Consider the following 22,398-nt stretch of genomic DNA (forward strand, 5'->3'; position numbering starts at 1 on the left):
TCAAAATCCTCATCTAACTGAATACATGTAAAACACAAATTTTCTTCCACTTCCCCCCTTTTTCACTCTCACTCTATATGAGCTTGCTTGCTAGCTTATAGTCAAAACTCATGTCTAAAATAGAGGCTTGCAAGAGAAGTTCATGTACTCCCACTCCTGAAATATCACCAAGACATCTGAGATATTGTTCAGATTGTGGACTCTTACTTTGACATGCCAGCATAGGTAGATAGGCAGGAAGCACATCAGATGTCAGCTTGGCAGCTGATAAAAGTCAGGGCATAGTGACACTAAGCTCAGAGCCACGGGAGCCTGAGCAAGGAAATGCTTCTCCCTTCTCTTCAGTAGTGGGTTGAGACGCTGGCCCCCTCTGAGCTAAGGGTGAGTCCCTTCTTTATTTATGCTATGGCTTGAGCTTTTGGGGTTTTTAATCAAATCAGAGAAGTATATACAAGTTTTCTTCAGGTTTGTTTTTTAAAAAGAAACCTGACAATTATGGTATTATAATGGTGATGTACAAAGTTTTAAAGAAACCTGTTCAATCCACTGAAATGGGGGGGGGTGGTTTAAGCAGAGGACACAGGCAAAGAATTTTAGGTCCTTATTTAAAGCCTGACTTCTCCTTGAAAAGGTTCCTTTGATCTGACTGTAATTGTGACCCTGTGCAGTGGCCTTGATCCTGTTTTTGTGAAAGTCTATGTTGTACTCGGGGACTTTTAATGGTTAACATTAGCAAATATTAACTCTTAAACTTAAAGATTATGAGATGGCAGAATGTTTTATTTATAGTTTTTAAAGCTGATGTATCACTAGTAGGAATAAAGAATACTGTGTTAGAACTGAACTGTGGGACAGTCACTGCAGTGGAGGGATAAGTTTTATAGAAAATCACTATTTCATCATTGTGTAAACATCTGTATGAAATGCTGTGAAATACTTGAGCTGTAAAAATACAATACGATTAACTAAAGAGACTAATACCAAAACGCTTAAGACAGTCCACACTCTGAAATTTAAAAAACAAACAAACAAACAAACTTGGCCGCCCTATTAGGAAAATATATCCAGCCTAGATCTCAAGCAGTTGGTCACCTGCTGTTGGGAGTGAGCCTAACTTTCCTGCCCAGAAAGAAAATTAAGAACCAAACTGTAGATTCAGCAAAGAGATCTGTCACTATAAAAACAGCTGTCTTAAAATAAAGTCTTTTTATTTCAGGAAACAAAGGTTTCTAATAAGGTGGCCCCCACCATCTGGAACTTTCTCCCTGACAATTAAAATCATGTAATTCTACACAATGCACTCTGGTTGCAAGCATAAATTCAAAACAAGGGACTATATAACTTTTCAAGTGTTCTTTCTCACCAGAGCCTTTTGCTATGTCGTTTCCTTGTAGCTTCATTCTTGCTAATATTAACTGAACTCTAGACTGCCAACAAAACCTTGGGGTGAAGTGACTTGGTCTGGATGAACCATGAATGGTATTTTCCTCCGGGTTGTAACGCAAGCAATTACACAGCACCCAGTATCAATAGATACGCAATTTGGGAAACATTGCAACTAAAGATTTGATTTATTAAGATGTCAGGGTTTCTCCATAGTGTATGAAGCAAAATAATATATTTTTAACTAAATCATCTGGTATTTTGAACTGAAGCAGGGGGTAATACAGTAATTGCAGGACCGGTTGCTTTGTGCAATGTTCTGGCCTTTATTTAACATAGGAAGGGGAAAGATCAGAGGCAGAGATAACACCAAAGGTGAATTTTAACAGCAAAATGAGGGGAGGTGGGGGGCCTGCTATAAGAAAACAGAAAGGCCACTCACTCCAGAGATGAGCACTGCAAATAGCATCCATCTCTCCTTTATTGACAGGCTAGTTTCATGGATGTTTTACATATGTCTGTACTTACTGGCTGCCATGGAAAATAACCATTAAGTGGAACTATAATGATTTCAATACTAGCCTAAAATGCATGTTAAACAAATGAAATAGACTAGATAATTAAGAGACCACTAAGATCAATAACTAGAATGTATAAACCGAACATGAGAAAAATGACATTCGCCTTTGCAAATGCAGTCTGTAGTAAATCCTATACATAGAGAGGGACAAGCAAGCACAGTCTGTCCTTAATCACCATCTACTCCGGTTGTGTGACCAATACGGAATCAAAGGGAGACAACCAGGCAGTGAGCTGTGATAGTAAGGAACAATTCAAAATGGTCATAATAAATGTGGACGTTCATTCTGCCTTTTTGGAATTGAGGAAAGGCAAATAGACGTTAATGTTGATCAATGCGTCAAAAGGGATATTAATCTACTCTGATGGGAAGTGAAAAGAATCTCTCTTGATGAAGACTGATACACATTAACAGCTATTGATTTTGAATCCTTACATCTCTGACGTCAAGGAATCCGCAGGATCTTGTTGAAAGCTCATCACGAGGCTATAGGTCTAACATATTCAGTGGCATCAAAAGAATTTCTTACCAAAAATAGCTCCTTGGAAAAACTTGTGGTGTATATCTTGAAACCTCTACATAACATGCTTACACCCAGAGATGAGCACACTGAATAACTTTTACAGAGTCTAAGTCAATGCTTCTCAACCTATGGTTCACAACCCCTCAGAAGGGTGGAAGACCCTTGCTCAGGGGTCACCTAGTACCATTAGAAAACACAGATATTTGCATCACCATTCATAAGAGCAGCAAAGTTACAGTTATGAAGTAGCAACAAAAATAATATTTGGTGGTGCAGGTCTCCATAACATGAGGAACTGTATTAAAGGGTCAAAGCATTAGGAAGGCTGAGAACTACTTGTGGAAAGGGAGGTCATTTGTCCAAAGATGGAGATAAAGAGAAAAGAGAGAAGCCAGGAAAACTCTACCTTGAAGCGCCCCTAAGAGCACATAGCTTTTGTTGACAACGTCAAATAAACAATAAGGTTTATACAAAACTTGTAATGTAATTATTTTCCCCCTTTCAGAAACAATATTCTTCAAGAGAAACCCACCAACATCAGGAGTACAGTGGTGGTCTAGAGATCTCAGCAAAGAGGGCCAGACTAAAGTTGCTTCTGACTTGCTGCAACCTTCTGTGTAATTCCAGGCTTGCCAACCCCACGGTCAGGATTCTATCCTTCTGTGAGCAAATCTGTCTTCCATATACCAGCTAAGCATGTTTAACTACGAACGTCCAAAACACTTCATCCAGCCGCAAAATCCGTGTGGCTCCAGACTGCAGCCTCCAGGACCGGAAGTCTCCGGCTTCCCGAGCCAGACCAAACAGTCTTCCATCGTCATACAGCCTCGCCAGTGCACAGAGCAGAGATTTTCTGCCTCCTCCACAGTGAGCTCTCACATCACCGTGTCTTCCTCTGCTTATCCTGCTCCCCAGCAGCTTGCTGGCCCCAACCCCGGCCAAAAGGTTACTGCTACCTATAACCAGTCCCCAGCCAGCTTCCTCAGTTCTATATTACCGTCTCAACCCGATTACTGTAACAGTAAAATCCCATCCACTGTGGACTCCAAGTAAGTGAATCTGCGTACTCTTGCATGCGCCATGAGCTTTATCTGAGGGTGTGCTGCTGTTATTCTTTAGCACACAAAATGATAGTGTGGGCTTCGGTCTCACTGAGCCGGGTTACTGGCAATAAGAAGTCATCTAACCCATTCCCCAGTGTCTAAGCTAAGCAGAACTCAAATTACCTATTATCCCATGCAATCGTGTCCCTGTTATTTATCATCTTCAGAAAGAACAAAAAATAGCTTTCAATGTAAATGAGCTAAATACCTAATAAAAAATGGAAAAAAAATAAATTAATTTAAAATATATATATATATATATATAAATAGCTTTCTAGCATACCAGGGGATTGTGATCTTTCTGCTCAGCTCTAAGCTAAGTTCCTCTTACTGCAAATTTAATTCCTCTGAGGTCTAGTTTGGCTGGGATGTAGAACACCTGTCTGCTCCTCTGTGGATAGGATTTCCTCCCGCATAAGCAAAGGCTATTAAGTTTCTTCTCAGTCCTAGTCTTTTTCTTCCTACCCATTTCTCCCTCTAATCCTGACTATCCACTTGGCTAATGTAATTTAAAATTAACACATTTTAGAAGTCTGGAACTCAGACAGTCACTTGTATAAATTGTCCTTACTGGAATCAGAAGGGATATTGGAACAGATGACGTCTCATAGTTTTAAAGTTTGTTTGGGTAAGTGAAGCCATGACTTGTTGGACTTTGTTGGATGATCTAAATTCAGGAGCAAATACCTACAGCCTTATGCAAGCGTGCACCATGTCTCCACAGCTGGAGAGTGTCCTGAAAGAACACCACGTGGACTTGAGCTGTTTTTAAAACCTGAAGCGAATACTTTGTACTTATTTAAATTTAGGGCTATCAGTTTTCATAGTTCTTGGCTGTTGAGAATATCAGAGATTAAATCAAAGGCGTCTCAAGAATTGTTGGCTGGACCATGTCTTCTTAGAGTCTTGCTAGAACGCTTGCTAACTTCTGTCTTCTCTAGAGAGCTGTCTGATATTGAATAGACAAAGGATCTATAAAGCAGTGTAGACATACAACATTAGCCTATAGGTAAGAGCATGTGTGGAGCTCTGATATTCACTCAAACTATTTGCATGAATGATGAGACTGTTCGGCAAGTAAGATGGCTGAGGTCATTTTTCTAAAACTTATAGTATTGGTTGAAATGCAGAAAAGCAGCTGAACTGACGGCATCAGTCCAACTTGTAGTAGAACCTATTCCCTACTTTTAAAAATAAAAATCAAGGCACTCAAAAAGATGTTGGAAACCTATATATATTAAATGGAATTATGTCTAATGGCTGATGGCCAACAGTTTCTGACATGGAATATAGCATTCTCATAGTCTTGACTTAATATTTCAAAAGGACACTTTCGTCTACCACTCCACACAAAATCCCATTATGCTCACTCCATACTCCATAGCTCTTTCATCTTCACAATGATTACTATGACTTTCCATGTAGCTTCTTAGTATTTCCACATTTCTTACATCAGGATTTTAAATATATAACCCACTCTGACCATAATATTCTCCCTAGTAATGTTCTCAATACTATTCTAATTCTGCTCAGAAAGAAAAAAAAGTGATCAAACAAATATTTACAGAGCCTCAACCACATACCTAGCTTTGGGCAAAACTAAAAATAGAGGAGACAAAAATAGAAAGAAAGAAAAGAAAGCAAGCAAGCAAGCAAGCCTAGGAGATCCCCAAACCAGAGATCAAAGGTCCAGATTTAACTGTTCCATTTTCAGCAACTATAGATAACTCTTCTAATCTTGCCATTGCTACTTGATACCCATTCTGAGTCCAGCTGTAAGGGGTGGGAAGCCCTGGCCCTTTGAACATTTGTGCACAATTCTTTCATTGTTATGATGGGCTCAAGATTGTCCTGTCTTCTAAAATAATCCCTTGCTTTCTGACCTAAGGACACTGGAAGGCCTTATTTTGCTTCTCAATAGTAGGGAGTTCTTAGACAAAGTTTTAGCAGTTTATCAAACCACAGGGTAGAAAGTGAGGGGAATTCTTTAATTCTAAGTATTCCTTCCAAAGTGTTTGCTGTGAGGCATTCAGGAAATAGTCTGCTGGGTAATCCACTTTTTTGAGCTGTAGCATATTCAAGGATCAGGACTGTCAGTGATAGGAAAGAGACCTATAAAGCAGTGTAAATGCACAACACTAGTTTATAAGTAAGAACGGATTTGAAGTCTAGGGCATATGCCATCTATTGTGCAGACTTTGAGGGTGTGTAATGAGTCAACTAACTGAGGCCATCCTGTGGTTCTCAGGCTTGGCTATCAATCCCTCAGGCTTTCTCTGACAGATAATGATGAGAACAGAATTGTCTAATTCTATTTCACTTTACCAAGCACATGCAGCTCCCAGATGGGACTCTAGAACTGAAAGCCATTACATGCAGTTATCATGGCATGCACAGCAGGAATATTAAGGGGCCACGAAAATTCTGTCACTTTGGCCCATGAATTTAATTGAGGGAGGGGGCTCACTATTTACTTACATATTTGATTGATTTGACTCTTCAATGTTTTGAACAAATAAGACTTTAGTTAAGGATTGAGGGGGACACCTAGAAAACCCAAATATTTAAATGTAAAAGGAGAATGGGTTCCATCAGCTTCTAACTGTACATCTTGACTACAACTTAAAAATAAAAATCATTCACTCAGCTGACAGTGTCGCCCATCCCCATGGTTTATATTGGTGGGTATAAAATGCGTGGTGATGAGTAATGGCACCCACTATTCATCAGGTTTCCATTTGGCCCTAGGATAATCTCCAGGTCCCCCAGCCCACCATGTGAACACTCTGGCTCCACTGGGCCTTCATTTCCTCTGAAATCACAAGTCCTTTTATGAATCTTGATCTCATTTGGATCTGGATGACTAGAGAACATTTATCATGATCATCATAAAGGGGTCATCAGAGCAGTGGCCAGTCTCCTCATATTAATTAGAATGATACAAAGTTGCCCATGTATGGTTCTACCTCTGCAAACTCAGTTAAAACAATGAGCCACCCAGCAGCAAGAAATACAGGACCCCTCAACTGCTGCCACAGCGCTTTACCAATATTAATGTGGAAACTTGGGGAAAGCTCAGAATACCTTAAATAAACATTTAAGAACATAATATTATATAAGATTTGAACTTTTCAAATTATTTTTGGATTAGTGTTAATTTTCTCAACCTTTTATAAAAGTTATATTTCATAGTCTATCTTCCTCTAATTATTCCTTTCTTTCCCTGACTAAAAAAAAAAATCAGTTTAGCAATACTGACTAAATCATCATTACTTTAAAAGTTATTTTTATGCACTGGTTTGGGTCATTTTGAGTATAAAATTAACTGGAACTGGGAATTAATAAGAAAGCCAGAGGTCCCATTGAGAAACAGTTGAATGTTTCTCAACACACAAAACATGAATGGTATGCTGGTCAGTCAATTCAGCTCTAAAAGAAGCCAGGATTGGAGACATTCAGCAATTTCCCTAGTATAAAGACTTTCACATTATCAATTTCAAACCCTAGACTGAGATCACAGGTGCTAGAAAGAGATTCTTAAAAACTCAGCTCTCTCAAGCCCAGGAGAGGTAACTCAAGCGCATCACTGCTGGGTAGCCAGCTGCCTCTCTATCGCACAAGAAATCCGGCAATAAGATTGAAAAACTCGTTTAACCATCTCATCCTCTAGGCGAACTCTTCTAGATGCCCTCTTTGTATCTAAATCCTTCCTCCTACTGTATAATTTTCTCCTACCACGAGAGAAGATAAAGGCAGTAGCCATGTTTATATTCTTCTTGTCTATTATTAAGATTATTGGTATTCTCAAAAACAGAGAAAATCTAGGTGGTAGATTCGATGTGTCTAAAGGTGGCTTACAAAATGAAGTAAGTTCTATCACTTTCTTTCTCATTTTTTTCTTTTTTCTTTTTTTTTCTGTTTTTTTTTTCTTTTTTAAGCTATCAACAATCCTCAGTTAACCAACCTGTAAATGCCATGTCATCCCAAGCTGCAAATGCTAGGCCCACTCCAAAGACTCCTGACCATGAGATCCAAGGATCGAAAGAAGCGTTGATTCAAGATTTGGAAAGAAAGCTGAAATGCAAAGACACCCTTCTTCATAATGGAAATCAAGTGGGCAAGCAATCTGTTTCTTAAAGAAGGCCATGATTAATGGTCTGTTACATATTTGACTTCAATAAGAAAATCCTGAGGCAGAGAATGTAGTTCACTGATAGAGCCCTTATCTTCCATAAGATTAATACCCAGCACAACTCCACATTTAAAAAGTTACTTGTCTCTCATAGATCTATGCCTGTAAAAGCAACAAAATATAGGGTTTGCTTTAAAAAGAGATAGAGAGAGAGAGAGGGAGAGAGAGAGAGAGAGAACCATTTGCTTTTAATCCTTTATGTGAAGTCTGCCTTTTGATTTTTAGTAGTAAATGGAAGAAAAAACAAACAAACAACCTCCCCAAAATAATCCTAGGTAAAACAATGAAAATTTTGCCTTTCACATAATTCTCTCAAATGGGTGTTTGTGTAGATTGTGCTGGCATACTTCTATTAACCCTGCTCTGGGGTTGAAAGAGTAGAGGGTGGAGAACCAGAAACTAAAAGTCAACTTTGACTTCTGAATTCCAACTAAGCCTGTGCTCCATGAAATCTTGTCTTAATGAGTTGATTAATTAATTAATTACCATTACCTTCTCATAAAATTTCTGCTTACCAAGCAACTAATGAAAAATACTATTGAGGCAACATTTTTTTGCCCCTTATTGTATATTTTTACGGACACATTAAAACAGCTGTAATTATTATATAAGCTCTTAAGATTCAATTGAAATAGCCACTGGTCTTTGACGACAAGGCTCTTTGGAAAAGGTGAAAAGTATAATACAAAAATTGGTCTACAGTTTGAAGTTCTGACATAGAGAAGTGGTTTTTAGAGGTGTGCCTGTTCAAATGCCTCTTACTAAATCTTGTCACTGTCCTCTAGAGACTGACCTACGAGGAGAAGATGGCTCGCAGGTTGTTAGGACCGCAGAATGCTGCTGCTGTGTTTCAGGCGCAAAACAGTGATGTCCAAGATTCACCACAGGTACATTAAAATGATTGATATGTAACTGTGGCCTTTGCTTTTTCTTTTTAAGATGGGATCTTCAGCCCTACAACTGGGTTCAATTGATCCCTGTTTCTGAGCTTGCTAAGTCCCAGGGAATATAGGGGCACACACCTGTGGCCATCTTGGAACACTTTTTTGCAATTTATAAGTTGTTTAATGTTTTGGACTGCATTTGGAGCATATCTACTTCCTTCTGTCATTTTCCTTGCTGAAAAAAAAAAAAACCTAATAAAACTACTCTATTGGGTGACATCTCTAAGATTAAGGAAAGCTCATTTTCAAAACAAAACAAAACCTAAGGAATAAGTTCAGAACACAGTGGATACACACAGACTTACACTTGACCAACTTAACTCAAAGACACATGTAAAGTGGGAAAGGCAAACTCAAGAGCTGTTACCCTTTTTGTCTTTCTCTGGAAGCTGCCCATTACACCTTCTTAATAGTCTACAAGACATGAGCAACAGAGATGTGCTGGGAACAAACATGAAGTAAGAACAAAAGATGTTTGTTTCTTTTAAAGGCGACTAGAGTGACCGGAAAGGATGGAGCAGAGTATAGCGGGGGTAAGAACTAGACATTAGACAATGAGCAGTTCATTCATTCATTCATCTACCATTCAACATATTTCTACGGAGCATCTGTTGTGATTGAACTCTGGTCATGGCATAGGCAAGTATAGCCAGAATAAGACAATGCTACTATATCTACAAGTTGAAAATACTCAAAAAATTAGTTAATACTTATGGCAGTATTTGCAAAGGGAGATGACAGGACCAGGACAAAGAGAGAGTAGCAGAAACATAATACTGCTAGAAAGGGTAAGTCTTGCTGTTTTATACACTCAAACATTAATCCTCACACATTAACAAGTATTGTCCAATTACAGAGTAACTGCAAACAGAAAGACATCTCTGCTATAATTGAAATGCTCTATTTCTGAACATAATGTAAGGAAACCAAAAGTTTGTTTTAAATTTTTTGAAGATTTTTACTTTTATTAAACTACTAGGTTTGATTTTTGGTTTTGGACATTTTGCTAAAAATAATAGTCTGTTTTCTGAATTGATAAGTTGTTTTGACATTTTATTTAAGAAATCTTAAGACTATCCAAAATTTTTAGGTTGTTTTAAAATGCCAAAATACATTGACTAAGAGATTCATCTCAACATAAATTTTTGTGATCAAGTTTTCTGTGTCCTTCTCACAGATATTCAGCGGTAGTTGGGCTGAGATTATAGTTTCTACTTTTTTTCAATCTCCCATTGTGCTAAGCACAGCAATAGTTATATAAAGCAGTCATTAAATATATAATCAATTGATTCAATTATAATGTTCCTCAACCCCTAACTTTATTATCAAATAGAAATAATTTTCTGGTATTCAATATAAATAATAAAAGGTAAATATCCCTTTCGTAAACACGAACAATTCATGTTTCAATTTTTTATAGTTTTATCTGTATTTCTCAAGGTGTCCAATGGGATTTTATGCCATGAGCTAAAAGGAGAAGTATTTTCCAGTCGAATGAGTGTTTACTGTTTATGGTGGGCATGCCAGGCAGTAGCTTGATACCCACTGCTTACTGCCAGCACAAGTGACCTCATGTCTATTCCTGCTTTGCTAAAGGACAACCTGTACCGTGTGTCCCCATGTCAAACACATCAGAGGGACACATCATCCTTTATCACAAAACAGTCATGGAAATGAAGCTACCATCAGACTTGGGTCCATCTTATTTTTATAAATCACACGTGTAAATCCATCTTATTAATCCTGTGGGATTCTTACTAAAGAAATAGGCAGTGAATTTGCTATATTTTAAATCATAGATATACTAAGCCAATCACAGCCAAAACAGAAACACTCTTTTCAACTGTAATTGATTACTTCTGTTTCATTTTAAAAGACCAATTACAGGTAACTTTCTCATGTTTTGGTTTTTTTTTTTTTTTTTTTTTTACTCTCAAGCAGCATAACCCAGAGCAAGCACGGCTGCACGTTCCCACATCACAAGTAAGGTAATTTTGTTTAATTTGTATAGAGAGATATATTTTGCCATCTAAAAATGTTTTCCACTTCAAATATAATTTGTATAGACAGCCTTCACATTTACTTTACTCTTTCAAAACACAGTGTGAATTTCCTAGCATCAAAGATGATGTTAAAAAAATTTATGTCAATTTTCAGAGCTACCTCAAAGGGGATTTTTAAAGACATTTTAGTCCAATAGTCAGGACTATGATTCCATGTTGCCACAACAAGGAAATCCTAGTACTAGTTATAAGGTACACATTACTCAATTTAAGGAAGTATTTAAAAAGGAAAGACTTGTTTAATTTGTACCATATGTGTCTAAATTGTATGTCTGCAAGCAATCAAATAAGTCACTGAATGTGTCACCCACAAGGCCTCTCTCTGCTGTCACCATGCCATCAGACCAAACTAAAGGCTGTGGACTTTGTAGCAAGATGGCCAAACTGTCTTATGTGAATTGAAAAAACAAGGACATTGCTGCAAATTGTTGTTAAAATGTTGTTGTAGAAGTAGATCGTCCTCCAGAGCAGAGGCCAATGATCAGGATGCCATCCAGGAGAAGTTTTACCCACCACGCTTCATTCAAGTGCCAGAAAACATGTCGATCGAAGAGGGGAGGTTCTGCCGAATGGACTTTAAAGTAAGAGGCTTTTAAATGCTAACGATACATTAGCAATGGGACACTAAGTCGGGACTATACTCTCACCCATACACTAACACTGTCTCTCACACACATATACTCACATTCTTACAGACTCTCTCACATTCACACATACACTCACACTCCTACACATACACATACTCACACACATTCTCTCTCTCTCTCTCTCTCTCTCTCTCTCTCTCTCTCTCACACACACACACACACACACACACACACACACACACACACACACACCAGGGTGTCTCAAGTGCACGCATCTGTAGTTGTCCATTAGCTACTTCAAGCCACCCTGCTTTTTTCTTGTTCAGGCTAGGAGAAGAGGCCACATCACATTGTGATTATTTTCATTCTGAGAACCCTGACCTCATAAAATATTTTTCCAAATTCCTTGTCAATGAGAGTTTCTATTAGGGTTAATGTCTTTATACAGAAGCACTCACAGAACTAACATTCATATACAAAATTGTAGCTCGAAAGTTCTGTTTTCAAAAGCTTAAGTTGTTAAGTTGAAAGTCTCACATACTTGCCTGTGGGACTTTATTTGGAGTCACACTTAGCTCAGCTAGTCACTGCTTCCCTATTCCTTGTGGGACATAAGACATAAACTAGTGTTTTGGATAAAGTGACCAAAAGAGGTTTTAAAGAACCTGAGGTTGTGTTTGAAAGAAATGTATGTGTTCTGAAATAGCCTAAGAACAATATTGATCTTGTTTTTAATTTCACAATAAAAATTTACAATAAATATATTTTTAAACTCCTCCTTTGCATTTTAAACCCCAAAATCCAGATGATAAAGTTGTTAAAATCATAAATAGAAGACTGCTCTGTTTTGTTTCTAGGTAAGTGGACTGCCAGCCCCTGATGTGTCATGGTATCTAAACGGGAGACCAGTGCAATCAGATGAGTTGCACAAAATGATAGTGTCTGAGAAGGGTTTCCACTCCCTCATCTTCGAAGTGGTCAGAGCATCAGATGCAGGGCCATATGCATGCGTGGCCAGGAACAGAGCTGGAGAAGCCACCTTCACAGTGCAGCTGGATGTTCTGGGTAAGCCTCCAAAGATCCTTCAAAGGCAGCCTGGCTGGAAAAAGAGAAAAGAGTGTTAGAGTGTTACAAAGGAAAATATTTTAAAAGGAAAGCCCAGAGACACTTCATAATTAGGTTAACGTCTACAGAATCTAGTCCAATGCCAGTCTATACCTACACAACAAAAAGACATCTAGGAGAAACAGAGATTAGGATCGCAGATTTATCAAGTTCTTTCTAGAGCAGTAATAAGGCAATAGTACAATTTTATTTCAATTTTACTACTGGGAGATGGATGAAGAAATCGTTTATTTTACATATCCAAAGTCACAATCTATTAAAGGGAGCCAAGGCAGAAACTCAAATCAGGGACCTGGAGGCAAGAACTGAGGCAGAGGCCATAAGAAGGCTGCTTACTGGCTAGCTTGCTTCCCAGGGCTTCCTCTGTCTGCTTTCTCTTCTTTAAAAAATTTAAAATATAATTACATCATTTCTGACTTCCCTTTCCTCCCTCCAACCCCTACCATGTCCTCCCCTTCTAACCCCCCCCCCGTGCCCCTCCCTTGATCTTTTCAAATGTATGGCCTCCTTTTCCATGATTGTTGTAGATACATAATAGATAGATAGATAGGTAGATAGATAGATAGATAGATAGATAGATAGATAGATAGATAGATAGATAGATAGATAGACAGACAGACAGACAGACAGACAGACAGACAGAAAGACAGATAGATATCATGCTGAGTCTATTTAGTATTGACTATAGGTACAGATTTTCAAAACTCGTGTTTTACAATTAATTGGGGGCTCATCCCTCAAGAAGAACATTTCTGAAACAGATGCAGATACTCACAGCCATCCAACTGTTGGACTGAGGTCGGGACCTCCTATGGAAGAGTTACAGGAAGAATTGAAGAAGTCAAAGCAGATAGCAACCCCATAGGAAAACAAACAGTGTCAAATAATCCAGACCCCTGGGAGCTCCCAGAGACTAAGCCACCAACAAAAGAGCAGACAGGGTCTGGTCCGACCCCCCATGTCCTTCCCACACACACACACACACACACACACACACACACACACACACACAATGTAGCAGAGGACTGCCTTGTCTGGCCTCTGTGGGGAAAAAATGTGCCTAATCCTGTAGAGACTTGTTGCCCCCAGGAAGGGGCATGCCCAGGACAGGGGATGAGGGGGAAGCACCTCCTCAGAGGTGAAGCAGAGGCAAATGGGGTAAAGAATTCTGGGAGGGGGGGGACCAAAAGAGGTGGAAACATTTGGGATATAAAAAATAAAATAATTAATTAAAAATAAATTAAATTTTTAAAAAATACAGGAGTATTTTTAATAAAATTGAAGTACATGAAAAATATTAAATAGAGAAATGGCTTGACTTTCAAAAGGAGAATTTATTTATCAGAGTATTAGTAAAATTATACATATACCAATAGTAATCATGAAGGGACAGGCTATAAGTTTGAGAGTGAGAGGAACATGGACAGAGTTAAAATAATGGGAATTAGGGGGGTTGGAGGGAAGAAAGGAGGGAGAAAGTGATATATATTTTAATTAAAATATATATTTTCCAAAGTTTAAAGGGAGAGAGAGAGGGAGAGAGAGAGAGAGAGAGAACCGGTTCTCCCTCTCTCAGCAGTCAATAGTTACCTATAGTTCTTTGTCTAAGGGTGTAGGCCTGTGAGGTTCCCACTTCTATGTTAGCATGTCAGAACAAGGTGTCCTCCTTGTTCATGTCTTGTTTGGGCAGCCATAATGTTGGGGTTCCGGTAGCGAAGGCTCCCTATACTTCTAGGCTGCAAGACCCAATCTCACAGCAGGGGTCCTATTCCTGTGGTTCTTACAATCTCTCTGCCCCCCTCTCTGAGATGCCCCTGAGCTTCTAGTGCAGGAATTGTGGGGTACATATCCACTGAGGCTGTGAACCAAATACACAGTTCTCTGTATTTGGACCAGGTGTGGGGTTTAATTATGATCTCAGTCTAGTGCAAAGAAAAGCTTCTTTGATGAGATGTGAGAGCTACACTTGTCTATGGGCACAAAGATAATAAGTGTTTAGAGTACAGTGAGAAATTATGCTGGTTTAGAAAAGCGCTGGCAGTATGTTCTTTTCTAAGATCCATGAACTTACTAGTCCCAGGTGTCTGGTTAGATTTCCAGTATCTTAAGTCCAATTAGAGAGCTGCTGGCTACTGCCAATGCATGAGTGCCACTACTGCACTGCACCCTTAGGGATATCTTGGAATGTTGGTCATTGTTCATCAGAGCCATGTAGGACTATCGTGTGCTTCACCCTTTGGCCAGTTTGCATGGCTCCCTTTGGTATTATGAAAGCCAGTCTTTGGAAGGGGGTGTTCCACCCCTTCATTCCTGATATTTCCCCTCTCGAGGGCTCCTTCAGCCCATCACCATAGTCTTTTTTTATTATTAACTTTCCTTGTTTCTGCAGTTACTCCAAGTTATATACTCATACCTTAAGACTTGGATTTAAAAATCACATATGCGATACTAAGTTTATCTTTCTGGGTCTGGGTTACCCCACATAATATATTTAATTCTACCCACTTACTTGCAAATATCATTATTATTTTCTATTCCACCCGAGTAATATACACATACACATTTTCATTATCTGTTTGTCAGCTGAAGGACATTCAGTTTGTTTCCATTTTCTAGCTACTGTGAACAGAGCAGCCGTGAACATGGCTGAGCAAGAATTGGTAGGGAGAACAGTAGATCATTTTAGTGAGATATAAGCATTTGTTGGTATAGCTAGAAGAGAATGTCAAAGTAGAAACTGTAGTCTAATAACTAATCTGCTCTATAGCCTGAAATGTTACCATTCTGACTCATGCTGGTACAGAGTTGTCATAGGCTGTCATAATGCAAATACATACTTGAAAAATGGAGAGTGGGTGTTAATTTTTAGCTGCGCACCATATTATATTTACTAGGAAAGTTCTGTCCAATTATAATCACTCCCCCCACCCAAAAAAAACACTATTCCTTTGGTAAACAAGGTCTGACAAACTCCCACCTCACACTATGGCAACAGAACTCTATAAAACCTCATGTCCAGTTTTTAAATTTTACAATCTAAGTACTTTAAATATATTTAGTGCATTAACCTATTATCTCACAATAAAGACTTAATAAGTCATTGCTTGTTTTACAAAAGCCTGACTGGGTTAAAGGACAGACAGTGTTCTTGAGTTTATAGTCTGCATAAATCAATGGAAGATCTTTAAGATCATGCTGGAGACTGAGGGAACGCAACCAAAGAAAACAGAGAGTAAAACACAGATGTACATGCACACCCAGTACGCATACACTTCATGCTACTAAGCTTTGGATAAATCACATTTGTGCCTGTGGCTTCATAAGAAATGCCCTATTCCAGCTGAAAGAGACCCGAGCTGAATCCATCCAGCCTCTTTCTTTATCCTTGAGAAAAGCCAGCTTCAATGTGAAGTCACCACTTCCTATTCTTCTTGTTGCAGGTGGTTTGATGTTTACTGACATGTGCATATTATCGTCAGTTTACAAAGTATCCCTTCTGTCATATTCTGTCAGACATATCTGTCACTACCACCTGTAGTTGGTTTGATTCTGGTGTTTTGGATGGTGTAGTTAGCATAAGATAAAACTGAGACCCAGAGAAAGTAAACAAAAATGTTCCAATTTTACATGGCCTGCGGAGACAATAGAGATTTTATTTTGTAGGGTTGAGGATGGAGCTCACAGCCCTGCAATGCAAGACAAACCCTCCACTGCTAAGTTGCATTCCCCCAGTAGGGAGCTGCACTGTAGATTTCTGCTACCCTTCCCATCATGCATGCTGCCTCACTGTAGATGAAATGACTCATCTATATAAACACGCTCATAATTTTAATAAATCATTATGTTCCATTTTAAGAACTCTGAATATTTTAAGATAATAATGTATGTTACAGTATTTTTTACAATATTTTTATTAGATATTATCTTCATTTACATTTCAAATGTTATCCTGAAAGTCCCCTATACCCTTCCCCTGCCCTGCTCCCCAATCCACCCACTCCTGCCTCCTGTCCCTCGCATTCCTCTGTACTGGGGCATATAATCTTTGCCAGACCAAGGGCTTCTCCTCCCAATGATGGCTGACTAGGCCATCTTCTGCTACATATGCAGCTAGAGACACAAGCTCAGGGGAGGTACAGGTTAGTTCATATTGCTGTTACTCCTATAGGGTTGCAGACCGTTCAGCTCCTTGGGTACTTTTTCTAGATCCTCCATTGGGGGCCCTGTGTTCCATCCAATAGACAACTGTGAGCATCCACTTCTGTATTTGCCAGGCACTGGCATAGCCTCACAAGAGACAGCTATATCAGGGTCATGTCAGCAAAATCTTGCTGGCATATGCAATAGTGGCTGCATTTGGTGGCTGATTATGGTATGGATCCTCAGGTGGGGTAGTCTCTGGATGGTCCTTCCTTCTGTCTCAGCTCCAAACTTTGTCTCTGTAACTCCTTACATGGGTATTTTGTTCCCCATTCTAAAGAGGGATGAAGTATCCACACTTTGGTATTTCTTCTTGAGTTTCATGTGTTTTACAAGTTGTATCTTAAGTTTCTGGGCTAATATCCACTTATCATTGAGAGCATATCATGTGAGTTCTTTTGTGATTAGATTACCTCACTCAAGATGATATCCTCCAGATACATCCATTTGCCTAAGAATTTCATAAATTTGTTGTTTTAATAGCTGAGTAGTACTCCATTGTGTAAATGTACCATATTTTCTGTATCCTATCCTCTGTTGAGGGACATCTGGGTTCTTTCCAGCTTCTGGCTATTATAAATAAGGCTGCTATGAACATAGTGGAGCATGTGTCCTTCTTACCAGTTGGAACATCTTCTGGATATATGCCCAGGAGAGGTATTGCGGGATCCTCCAGTAGTACTATGTCCAATTTTCTGAGGAGCTGAAAGACTGATTTCCAGAGTGGTTATACAAGTTTGCAATCCCACCAACAATGAAGGAGTGTTCCTTTTTCTCCACATCCTTGCCAGCATCTGCTGTCACCTGAGTTTTTGATCTTAGCCATTCTTACTGGTGTGAGATGGAATCTCAGGGTTGTTTTGATTTGTATTTCCCTGATGATTAAGGATGTTGAACATTTTTTCAGGTGCTTCTCAGCCATTCAGTATTCCTCAATTGAGATTTCTTTGTTTAGCTCTATGCCCCATTTTTTTAATGGGATTATTTGATTTCCTGGAGTCCAGCTTCTTGAGTTCTTTGTATATATTGGATATTAGTCCCCTATCAGATTTAGGATTGATAAAAATCCTTTCCCAATCTGCTGGTGGCCTTTTTGTTTTATTGACGGTGTCTTTTGCCTTACAATTACAAAAATCGCTTTGCAATTTTATGAGGTCCCATTTGTCGATTCTCGATCTTACAGCACAAACCATTTCTGTTCTGTTCAGGAATTTTTCCCCTGTGCCTATATCTTCGAGGCTTTTCCCCACTTTCTCCTCTATAAGTTTCAGTGTCTCTCGTTTTATGTGGAGTTCCTTGATTCACTTAGACTGGAGCTTTTTACAAGTAGATAGGAATGGATCGATTCACATTCTTCTACATGATAACTGCCAGTTAACCCAGCAGCATTTGTTGAAAATGCTGTCTTTTTTCCACTGGATGGTTTTAGCTCCTTTGTCAAAGATCAAGTGACCATAGGTGTGTGGATTCATTTCTGGGTCTTCAATTCTATTCCATTGATCTACCTGTCTGTCATTGTACCAGTACCGTGCAGTTTTTACCACAATTGCTCTGTAGTAAAGCTTTAGGTCAGGCATGGTGATTCCACCAGAGGTTCTTTTATTGTTGAGTATAGTTTTAGCTTTCCTAGGTTTTTTTGTTATTCCAGATGAATTTGCAAATTGCCCTTTCTAACTCAGTGAAGAATTGAGTTGGAATTTTGATGGGGATTGCATTGGATCTGTAGATTGCTTTCGGCAGGATAGCCATTTTTACTATATTAATCCTGCCAATCCATGAGCATGGGAGATCTTTCTATCTTCTGAGATCTTCTTGAATTTCTTCAGAGACTTGAAGTTTTTATCATACAGATCCTTCACTTCCTTAGTTAGAGTCACACCAAAATATTTTATATTATTTGTGACTATTGTGAAGGGTGTTGTCTCCCTAATTTCTTTTTCATCCTATTTATCCTTTTTGTAGAGAAAGGCCACTGATTTCTTTGAGTTAATTTTATATCCAGCTACTTACTGCACTGAAAGATGTTTATCAAGTTGAGGAGTTCTCTGATAGAATTTTTAGAATCACTTATATATACTATCATATCATCTGCAAATAGTGGTATTTTGACTTTTTCCTTTCCAATTTGTATCCCCTTGACCTCCTTTGTTGTCTAATTGCTCTGGCTAGGAATTCAAATACTATATTGAATAGGTAGGGAGAAAGTGGGCAGCCTTGTCTAGTCCCTGATTTTAGTGTGATTGCTTCAAGTTTCTTTCCATTTAGTTTGATGTTGGCTGATCTTCAATAACAACATTAATAATAGAAAGCCAGCATTCGCATGGAAGCTGAACAACACTCTACTCAATGATAACTTGGTCAAGAAAGAAATAAAGGAAGAGATTAAAAACTTTTTAGAGTTTAGTGAAAATGAAGTCACAACATACCCAAACTTATGGGACACAATGAAAGCATTCTTAAGAAGAAAATTCATAGTTTTGAGTGTCTCCAAAAAGAAACTAGAGAGAGCATACACTAACAGCCTGACAGCATACCTAAAAGCTCTAGAACAAAAGGAAACAAATTCACCCAAGAGGAGTAGACGGCAGGAAATAATCAAACTTAGGGCTGAAATCAACCAAGTGGAAACAAAAAGAACTACTTAAATAATCAACCAAACCAGGAGCTGGTTCTTTGAGAAAATCAACAAGATAGATAAACCCTTAGCCAGACTAACTAGACGGCACAGGGACAATATCCTAGTTAACAAAATCAGAAATGAAAAAGGAGACATAACAACAGAACCTGAGGAAATCCTAAACATCGTCAGATCCTACTACAAAAGGCTATACTCAACAAAACTGGAAAACCTGAGTGAAATGGACAATTTCCTAAACAGATACCAGGTACCAATGTTAAATCAGGATGAAATTAACGATCTAAACAGTTCCATTTCCCCTAAAGAAATAGAACTAGTCATTAATAGTCTCCCAACCAAAAAAAGCCCAGGACCAGATGGGTTTAGTGCAGAGTTCTAAGTTCTATCAGACCTTCAAAGAAGACCTAATTCCAACTCTCCTCAAACTGTTTCACAAAATAGAAACAGAAGGTATTCTACCCAATTCATTCTATGAAGCCACAATTACTCTGATACCTAAACGACATAAAGACCCAACAAAGAAAGAGAACTTCAGACCAATTTCCCTTATGAATATCAATGCAAAAATACTAAATAAAATCCTCGCAAATTGAATCCAAGAGCACATCAAAACGATCATCCATCATGATCAAGTAGGCTTCATCCTAGGGATACAGGGATGGTTTAATATATGGAAATCCATCAATGTAATCCACTATATAAACAAACTCAAAAACAAAAACCACATGATCATCTAGTTATATGCTGAGAAAGCATTTGACAAAATCCAACACCCCTTCATGATAAAAGTCTTGGAAAGATCAGGAATTCAAGGCCCATAGATAAACATAATAAAAACAATATATAGCAAACCAGTAGCCAACATGTTATGGTATGTTATCTAACAGTAAAAAGCTTTCCACTTCTGATGCTGCTTTTTAAAGTTTTAATATTAATGTACACATTTCATAATATTTTAATTTGGCCTAATATCATCTTTATTGATTTCCTACCAATAACCAGCAAAAGAGCATAAAAGAGCACCGATGTTTATCTTCAAACCACAGAGTAAGAAAGTTTTTGAGGGAGAGACCGTGAAGCTGGAGTGCCAGATCTCAGCTATCCCTCCACCAAAGCTGTTCTGGAAAAGAAACAATGAAATGGTCCAGTTCAACACTGATCGGATAAGGTGAGACAAGACTATCTTGACTGATGTATATATAGGTTCGATGAATCTAGTTATGCTTATTACCCACACTACAAATATAAATTACACAATATGTATTTAATACATATTTAAGTCAAATTCAAGTAATCCTAAAAATAATACAAAAAAAAGAGCCTAGAGTTCATCTTTTGTTGGCAGTGAAGAACCATGACTATACAAAATAAATGATGTAGGAGATTAAAAGGGAATTACTTGGGGAAGCAAGAGAGAGTGTGTATGAGTTTCCTAGAGATCCAGCCTAGGTCTTGTGCATGCTAGACAGATACCCTTCTACCAAGTTATACTTCCACTCATAGGTGGGGTATCTAACTTTGGAAAAGTCAATAACTACATGGCTTTGAATAGACACAGTCTTGGAATGTCTTTAACATCCTTTTCTTATTCGTTAGATCCTATAAGGTGGCAATATCATTTAAACTTTCACCCCAGATGAAAAAAAATTTAATTACTGACCCTTTGTTTTTTGTATGCTTCTTTCCAGCTTATATCATGACAACGCCGGAAGAGTAACTTTACTGATAAAAGATGTAAACAAGAAGGACGCTGGGTGGTATACAGTGTCAGCAGTCAATGAAGCTGGTGTGACCACGTGTAACACACGATTAGATGTCACAGGTATGTCACAGAGCAACCCAATTTAACCAGGAAACTGAGAAACGTCTGGCTCAGAATTGTGTGACGTATGGGAAATGTCCCTGCAAAATCATTTTCCCACCATACCCGTCAGTGACTGCTAAGTTCAACTGGAATATGTTAAACCACTCTTCTTAATTTTTACTTATTTCAGCCCGTCCAATCCAAACTCTCCCAGCTCCTAAGCAGCTGCGTGTTCGACCAACATTCAGCAAATATTTAGCGCTCAATGGGAGAGGTTTGGATGTGAAACAAGCTTTTAACCCTGAAGGAGAATTTCAGCGCCTGGCAGCTCAATCCGGACTCTACGAAAGTGAAGAACTTTAATAACTTTGCCCACAGGGAAAACACAACTTCGCTACAACCAATATATCTGATAACATTGTGGGAAAAAAAATCCATGGCTATATTAACAAATTGTGACTTTACTTAGGTCGTTTAACTAACTCACATTTAGAATGTTATTTAGCCTCTGACTCTGGCACAGCCTGTATTCCTCTGACTTGTGAAGCCAACAGTAAACTAAGTATATGAGTTCGTATTGTAAGAGACTGTTTTAAGATGCAGTGTCTTAACACTGAAGTCCTTTAACAACTGTGAGTTATGAACCAGAAACTTTTGAAACACCACTAATGCTTGCAATAAGTTTATGGGTATTGCTTAACAAACATTCATTTACCTGTTTTCTCTTATAGGAATACTAACATGATATAGATTATCTGAGTGTTCCACAACTTCCCATCAAAAGAGAATAAAAATTTGAATAACTAAGGCAGACTTGTCTCATCTTCACGAGAGTCTAGAATGATCTTCCGGATCAAACTTGTGGTTTTTATATGTGAAACTACACTCAGAAAAACCTGTGAATGGCAAATGCCAAAACACAGAAATGTTGTCATTCCCAAGGAGGACATGAAGCTCGCAACTCCCTCTGAAAATGCTTCCCACGACTCACACTTCCAAGGCACTCACAGTAACAGCAACCACACTCCCCAGTTTGTGCACTAACTCGGTGGAACAAGAACCATCTCCAAAGGTCATCTCTGAGTTGTGTGTATTTAATGTGAATGTCAAGACTGTTTGGATGTTTTGTCTCCTATGTTTTCCTAGTCAAATATCCAAACTATGTTGGGCAGTCTAATTTTGTGATGCCCCCAAGAGTGCAAGCCCAGGAAGATACAAATCCTTTTAGGAAACTATCTTAAGCTGGAACAATGGTG

At 38.5% G+C, this 22,398-nt stretch overlaps 1 protein-coding gene across 4 annotated transcripts; it reads left to right on the forward strand.

Annotated features, from left to right (window-relative positions):
• Window positions 1–277: 277 nt before the first annotated feature.
• On the forward strand, window positions 278–21,965 carry Myot (myotilin). 4 transcript variants are annotated; one of them, XM_006526131.4, is made up of 10 exons: window positions 278–381; window positions 2,992–3,535; window positions 7,528–7,702; window positions 8,567–8,668; window positions 10,664–10,713; window positions 11,237–11,369; window positions 12,233–12,440; window positions 20,341–20,506; window positions 21,027–21,160; window positions 21,333–21,965. In XM_006526131.4, exons 2-10 carry the CDS (start codon window positions 3,183–3,185, stop codon window positions 21,503–21,505), a joined length of 1,494 nt encoding a protein of 497 aa, XP_006526194.1. In that variant the 5' UTR covers window positions 278–381; window positions 2,992–3,182; the 3' UTR covers window positions 21,506–21,965. The 4 variants fall into 4 exon arrangements, with proteins under 4 accessions (XP_006526194.1, XP_006526195.1, XP_006526196.1 ...); XM_006526132.4 differs by having other exon boundaries at window positions 3,114–3,535; XM_006526133.4 differs by having other exon boundaries at window positions 3,114–3,535; window positions 10,667–10,713; window positions 21,333–21,964.
• The last annotated feature ends 433 nt before the right edge of the window (window positions 21,966–22,398 follow it).

The sequence above is a fragment of the Mus musculus genome, chromosome 18 (genome assembly GCF_000001635.26).
Source record: "Mus musculus strain C57BL/6J chromosome 18, GRCm38.p6 C57BL/6J".
NCBI lineage: Eukaryota > Metazoa > Chordata > Mammalia > Rodentia > Muridae > Mus > Mus musculus.